The sequence below is a fragment of the Macaca mulatta genome, chromosome 4, assembly GCF_049350105.2.
Source record: "Macaca mulatta isolate MMU2019108-1 chromosome 4, T2T-MMU8v2.0, whole genome shotgun sequence".
Classification (NCBI taxonomy): Eukaryota; Metazoa; Chordata; class Mammalia; order Primates; family Cercopithecidae; genus Macaca; species Macaca mulatta.
This window is the reverse complement of record NC_133409.1, coordinates 18,921,352-18,928,553: the sequence shown is the minus strand read 5'-3', so window position 1 is coordinate 18,928,553 and position 7,202 is coordinate 18,921,352. Positions and strand designations below refer to the sequence as shown.

The window sequence follows — 7,202 nt, the reverse complement described above, 5'->3', positions numbered from 1 at the left end:
ACTGCACTGCAGCCTGGGTGACAGAGCGAGACTCCGTCTCAAAAAAATAAATAAATAAAAATAAAAATAAAATTTGTAAAAAAAAAATCCTATTTTAGCAGGCTTGATTATATCAACTGGTAAAACTTTATTTTACAAGCAATAGGAATTGGATCAAATGATTATTATAACCCAGGGGAAGTATTTTGTAACCACAGCAAATGCCGTTATACATACTGCCAATACAGATTTAATAGACAATACTGAACTGTACAAGAGTTATTTATTTTTCCTTAATCTCAAAGCTATTTTTAGTAATACAAAAAAGCCATATTAACATTTTTTTTCCGTTAGAAAACATGATGTACAAAACTTTGGATGAAAAGATACGTCAAATTTCATTTAATCGCTTGGAGGAAAATCCACCAACTCCATCAATACCACCCAAAGTGTTTTAGGCAGTGAATAAAATCAAAATAATGCATCTTAATAAATTCCAGCTGTTAAAAGAACAAACTTAGCAATATATAACAGTTTGCTACACAGGATTTTTGACTATTCACTTTGGGAGTTATTTTTAAAAATCCACTTTTTTACTGAGTCCTACTACATACCAGGCACTGTACTTGGCCATCTAGGTAACTAAGAAAAAGTTGGTTAAGATACAGAAGGCTCATAAATCAGTCCTTTGGTTACCAAATTCAATTTTTAACTTTCAAACATCCTCCAAGATCAAGAAACCCTAACTAAAAATACATACCCTTCTAAGTGTTATTTGATTTTATTAGTAGCAAGGGTGTTTGGTAAGGTCATGAACCACTATTTTTGATCCATTATTCCAATTAAGAGTGCGTATCAAAAGCTAATTTGTTATTTTTCTAATGAGTTTAAGATTTGGCATTCAGTTGTTACACATGTGGTTCAATGATTTATCATGAACCCTAAACTGCACACTGCTCAAAAACAGCAAAACAGATGTGCATTAAATGAAATAATGGTTTTTAATACATATCTTAAAATTCAATCAGTTTAGGGTCCAGTGAAGAAAAAGATAACCAGTTACCGGGTGGTAAAGGGCAGAGGAGGTAAACTAGTAAAGATTATTAATATTCAGTGAAGTATTATTGTCTATCTTATCCTTTGAGTAACAAGGTGCTAACACACTTGCAAAAAAAAAAAAAAAGGCTTAAAACTACGCTAAAGGCCCATGAACTGACATCATCCATTCAACACCATTACTTTGTTACATAAACCTGTTTTCTTAAGGTATCACATATGAAGCAATAATTTGGAAATTAGCCAAGCACTAAGCAATTACAATAGCAGGTAATACACCATCAATTTTTGAAACACATTTGGCCACATTTCATGACCCATCTGCACTATGGATTCTATAGACTCTCACTCAGTTTAAAATTTGTTTCTGGACCTGAATTACAAGAAAATGGCTTTATGAAATTTTCTCATAAGACATTTAAATAGTCTTAGGTTCACACCCCTTTTGTTCTAAATGATTTAATCTGACATGCTATATAACTACAATAAAAATAATTACGTTCAATTCTTAAATGAAAACTAAATGCCAATAAATGGTAACAGATTTGACATGGAATGTTGTAAGATCTTCCTCTACGTAATCTGACACTGCGGATTATGCATTTCAGAGCTTGAAAACTTCAGATTAAGAACCACAAGAAAATTTACTCTTGATGGCATGCAAGATCTTCCAAAAAATTAACCTAAGACCTAGAAGTCTCAGTATTACTAGAACATAAAAAAACACAACAAATTTGTACATTTTATTCACATTTATTTTTCGCTTTTAGTGTGCTCACAGAAAATTAGAACACCTTAAGCAGGAGTTTAATAGCAATTTTTGTAAGCAAAGTTACATTCCATCTCTAAGTCAAATTGGTCAAAGCTTCTCCAGTATTTACAAAACATGATAGACAAGATGCTACACAAAACCATTGCATCTGAAGATTTTTTTTCCTTTATTCTCAAAGACGACTGGAAAAGAAAGCATTATCTGCTGTAATCAAAAACATACCACAGTATAAACAGTAACCATTCCACTTATCACAGCTTGGTTGAGTTTAAAATTTGTGTTTTAAAAGGTCCAAGATGACTGCAGTTTTACAAAAATGGGCAGGGTGGAAAGTTGCAAACTTCATGTGCTTCTGGATATCAAGATTTGTTTTTATACAATAGTCACAGTTAAAAACACCCTGCTGGTAATACATAATTACACTTTATTAAGGTCATAAACCAGCAATAAACAATAAAGCCTATACAACTTGTAGTTCTACTTAATCACTGACTGGTACAGCTAACATGAGATAAGTGAAAAGTTCCTATGGTTTAAATGAACTCCTAAGACTATGATCGTTTTTTTTTTTTTAAATCTGGGTATTGGTGTTTTTTCTTTTTTCCTCTTTCCTTCTTAGTCAAGACTTGTAGTGTTGTAAACCTGCCTCACAAAATACATGGTAATAACTTTTCTTTAAAAAAAAAAAAAAAAAAAAAAGACAGCCTTTACACCATTTCTAGTGGCACATTATTTTGGCAATGTTATGCACCACTTCAATTTCCCCATTGTGACCCCTATCACTTCATTTGATATCCCTTTTTGACCCACCCATCTCCTTCATATATGGGCATGTCCATAGATTGACAAAGAAAGTTTACATTTTTGAATAAAGATGCAAAGTATGCAAAAACATTAATACTGATGCGAAAAAATAAAAAAACAAAAGAGAAACAAGGCAGAGGAAGAAGGTGTTTAAGCTCTCCTCGACCTGTTGGAATGGTGGTTAACAGAATGATTTGAGATGGGATCTGTTGGGGGGGGGGGAGAAAAAAAAATTTGGTGCTTAAAAAAAGTAAAATAAAAAAAGACATCTTTAAAATCAATCCCTGGTTGTAGACAAGTTCTCCAAAACCAGTACCTGGCACCACTCCAACAAACAAACAGGGGAGAAAAGTTCTTCGATTATCTCACAAAAGCTTTTGCTCTTTTACTCTGCCGCCTCCGCTGGGGGGGCTTCCGGACTGCACTCGGGCTGGGCCTCCTGTGAGGGGGCTGCGCAGGCTGACGAGGCGGCGGCGACCGCGGGCTCCTCTGCGGGGGCGGCCTCCTGCTCCGGGGGCGCGCCGGGCCCGGCGGCCGAGGGGGCCTCGCAGGCGGCGGCGCTGGCCCCGGCCTCCTCGGCCTTCTTCTCCTCTACCTTGCTGGGCTCCTCGGCGGCCTTGGTCTCGTCGCTGGCGGGTGGCTTCTCTGGCGCGACAGCAGCCTCCTCGGGCTTGGCCTCCTGCGGGTCGCCACCCGCCGCCCCCTCCTCGCCAGCTGCCGCCTCCTCGCCCGGCGCCGCTGCCTGCTCCCCGGAGGCCGCGCCCGCCTCGGCGGCGGCCGCAGCGGCGCCCCCGGCGGCCTCGTCCTTGCCGCCTTCGGCAGCGGGCGCCTCAGCCTCACCGCCTTCTCCAGCCTCCTTCTTGTTCTTCTTGAAGGAGAAGCCGCTCAGCTTGAAAGACTTCTTGAAGGAAAAGCGCTTCTTTTTTTTTTTCGGGGTCTCGTTGCTGGGCGAGGGCGTGGCCCCATCCTCGGCCTTGGGCGAAGACGTCGAGGAGGCGGCCGACGCGGCCTCTCCCTCCGCGGCCGTGGGCGAGCCGGGCTCGGCAGCCTCGCCCTCCGCGGGGGCCTCCTTCTCTACCGGGCTGGCCCCGGCCTCGGGGGCGGCGGCGGCCGGCTCATCTTTCTCGGCTGCGGAGGGCGACGCCGCCCCACTCCCGGCTGCCGCGGGCTCCTCCTTGTCGGCGGCCGGGGCGCTGCCGTTGGCTTGCAGCTCCTCCTTGGCGCCGGACTCGGCAGCCGCGGGCGAAGCGTCGCCGTTTACCTTCACGTGGCCATTCTCCTAAGAGGCAGAGAAAGCGGGAGCGTCACTGAAGCGGCCGGGGCGCCGCCATTCCCGCCCCCAGCCCTGGACCGGTAGGGACCCGCTTCCCGCTAAGGCTCCTGTGGCCATCGAGACCCCACCCCCGCCGTTACGGGGAGGCGCGGGTGGATGCCCAGACGAGAGCCCCACGAACGAGGAAATGGGCACCGCTGCCTGGAGACCCCCCCTCCCAAAACACAACTGTAGCCCCCAAGTACAACAGTGACCAGCCAGCCATTCAGCAAGTGCCCTAAAGATGAAGTCCGAAACGTAGCAAGCAAAGGCTAACCATGCCAGCCCTCGCCTTATGGGGGGCTTAGGGGAAAAAAGGTGCCAAGGAATAGTTGACACAGCAAACGCCCTTTGGAAGAAGGCACAGAGCCAGAGCTGGTGGTCCGTGCCTACGTTTCACATCCCTCTTTCGCCCTAAATACATAAAGGCCTCTTCAAAATACCAGGAATTCCCAGGGGGACCACAGCACTCGAGCCAGGAGCCCCTCCCCGCACGGGGCCCTTCGAGGTCCTGCGCCCGCTCAGGGCCTTGGGACCGGCAGGGGGCGCTGTGCCTCCACTGCGCCGCGCTGGGGGCAGGCAGGCGAGGAGGGGCGGAGTCGCCGGGCCACCCCGCCCTGCCCAGCCGGGCCCTGCCCAGCCGGGCCCTGCCCGCAGGCCGAGGCGCCCCCGAGCCTGGATCGCGCAGCTCAGCAGTCCGCAAACAAAGCTCAGGTGGCTTCCTGGCCTCTTGGTCGGTCTGAAACCAACAAGGCAGGGGGAAACCCATTATTTCTGAGGTCTCGCCTCTGCTTCCACGCCCACCTTCCCCTGTGATTCTGCGAAGCCTGGGCGCTCCTCGGCGGTTCATTTTGCATTTTTAACGGGTTTAAAGCCTCTTGGCAGACTTCGCTTTCCCCGGTAGGTTAGAGCAGGCGAAGCGACACGATCTTTTCTCTAGGAAAAGAGGCGTGGTGGGTGCCCAGTGTTTGCGAAGCAGCCACCCATGGCCGACCTCTCGGGTCCACCCAACCGTGGCTATCTGCCTGGGTCCGGGCAGCGCCGGGCGGCCCCCCGCGGGTGGTCGAGGCGCCACGCACAAGAACAATCCCGACCCAAACGCACGAACCGCCTCTTTTTGACCATCTGGAAAGGTTCTTAAAGGACCTCCGAGTGTTCCCACCCCACAGATACCATTTAAAAATCAAATGGGTGTGTAATTCCACAGACAGCTACGAATAAAGATTTAGGACAGTGGGAAAGCCCCATAAAAAGGTACCGAAGCCTTCTCTCCAACCCCAGCCAACCACCTTTCCAAGAACCCAGGGAACGCCGCCGCGGCATACAATAAGACAGCCCTTCCCTCCTCGCCTTTCTCCACCACCATCCCCACTGCGCCCCCCTTTCCCGACTCCCCCACCCCACACACACAATCACACCACCAGTTCAGAAATCTCGAAGACAATCTAGCTTCGACAACAAACCCGAGAGCCACCCAAACACCATTGTGCCCCCAAACACAAATGCAACCTGGCTGGGGGCGGGGGAGGAGGGTACCTAGCTAGTCACGTTCTGCCAATCTCCAAACCACGCCATTTTAGACGATTTATCACTCCTTTCCTCCCATCTACTCAAGAATTCTACAGGATTCTAAGGAACCACTCCTTTGGGGGTGGGGGGAGACCCCTGCTATAAAAAATACACAATTTAGGCTATCCATTCCATTCAACTTTCAGACTAGAATCCAGCCACACTCCTCTCCACGAATGAGCCTTGGGAGCCACCAGGAGGGAAGGAGAGAGAGACACCAAGTAAATGACCACAACCACAGGTAGAATTTACCTGCCCGTTCGCTTTGGAAGGCGACGAGGCCACAGCCGCCTCCCCGGGCCTCTCCGCGGCGGCTTCTCCCTTCGCTGCGGTCTTGGAGAACTGGGCACCCATGCTGGCTTCTTCAACAAAGAAACTCAACAGATCCAAGAGGGGAAACAAAGAGCCTCGGGTTGGTGTAACGACGGGGCGAGCAGCAGCAGCAGCGGCGGCGGCAACAGCGGCAGCGGCGCACACACCGGTGGGAGGGGGGTGGGGGTGGTGGAGAAGACAGAACAGAACCGATTAAACACACTCCGGATAAAAAAATTTTAGTCGAAGAGATCAAAAAGCAGCAGCACAGGAGGGAGGGAAAAAGGGTGGAAAAGTCGAGCACAAAAAAAGGAGCCCAAGTGTAGTTCGAAAAAAAAAGAAGTAATAAAAAAATCCCAGATTTGTAGCCGCACTGTAGACAAGAGGAAAATGGAGAAATCTCCCTGGTTGCTAATAAGATGCGGGGTCCAACGCCCAAGTGCACAGATGAATGGGCTCGCGGGCGCTGACGCGGCCCCCGCGCGCGTCGGCCAATCCGCGCGCCGCACACAAAGCAGGGGGCGGGGTCTGCGCGCCTGATGAACAATGGAGCCGCGCTTTGCAAACGGTTTGAAAATCAGCCTCAGACCGAGAATTAATGTCCTCCAAATAAATAAATCAATTAAAAAATACATGGCACTCGCCTCTCTCTGCTTGAAAATAATAATGCATTTCTTGATTGGCTTGCTTTGTTTGGAATTAATTAACGCGGGAGGGGGGTAGTTGTGCATCGGGGCGGAGAAAGCGTTAACTTGACTCGCATTGACTCTCGTCGGTCTATATCCGTGTGTCTCTCTCCACTCGCTCCCCTCCCCCATCTTTCCGTGTGTTTATGTGTATGTGTGTTTATGCGAGTGTTAAAGACAATGGTCGTGATTTGTGTGTTTGCAGCATGCTTTCTTTCCTTCTTTCTTTTTCCATATTGGCTTTACAGATAATGCGCAGGGTTTGTTTCTTCAACTGCTGCAATGGTTAAATCGTCCCAAATTGAAAGGTATTTAAACCACGAAGATCGAATTTCATCAAGCGAGATCGCAAGTTAGAATTAGGTCTGTAGGCCAGATGTGGAAAATGCAAAAGCGGCAGACAGCGAAGCCACACTCCCTTCCCTCTCCCACATTGGCATGCAATAAAATATTTTGAGATTGGCCTTAGGCGCTCAACAAATTCCCCCTTCTCTGGCTATTCCCAATTAGTAATAGTTTTTTTTCCACAATTCAAAGTGAGAGCCATTTACAGAAGATCGAAACTCTTCGCGTTTTATCACTGTTTGAAATGACATAATTTTCCTCTGTGGTGAAATGAGACACAGCCTCGAGTAGACGAATCCATATTTACAGTTGGGATGTTATTCGCGTCAATATGGATCGTTTTCAGCCTACTGCCAGAATCGAATGG

At 47.8% G+C, this 7,202-nt stretch overlaps 1 protein-coding gene across 2 annotated transcripts; it reads right to left on the bottom strand.

Moving 5' to 3' along the window:
- Nucleotides 1–243: 243 nt before the first annotated feature.
- MARCKS (myristoylated alanine rich protein kinase C substrate) lies at nt 244–6,245 on the bottom strand. 2 transcript variants are annotated; one of them, XM_001082393.5, is made up of 2 exons: nt 5,745–6,245; nt 244–3,890 (listed from the first exon to the last, which is right to left on the bottom strand). In XM_001082393.5, exons 1-2 carry the CDS (start codon nt 5,844–5,846, stop codon nt 2,997–2,999), a joined length of 996 nt encoding a protein of 331 aa, XP_001082393.2. In that variant the 5' UTR covers nt 5,847–6,245; the 3' UTR covers nt 244–2,996. The 2 variants fall into 2 exon arrangements, with proteins under 2 accessions (XP_001082393.2, XP_014993038.2); XM_015137552.3 differs by lacking the exon at nt 5,745–6,245 and adding an exon at nt 4,201–4,397.
- Nucleotides 6,246–7,202: the final 957 nt, after the last annotated feature.

Coding starts and splice junctions, on each gene's coding strand:
- MARCKS (XM_001082393.5), bottom strand. CDS start 5,846: ATGGGTGCCCAGTTCTCCAAGACCGCAGCGAAGGGAGAAGCCGCCGCG. Junction 3,891..5,744: donor CTTCCAAAGCGAACGGGCAG/GTAAATTCTACC, acceptor TCTGCCTCTTAG/GAGAATGGCCACGTGAAGGT.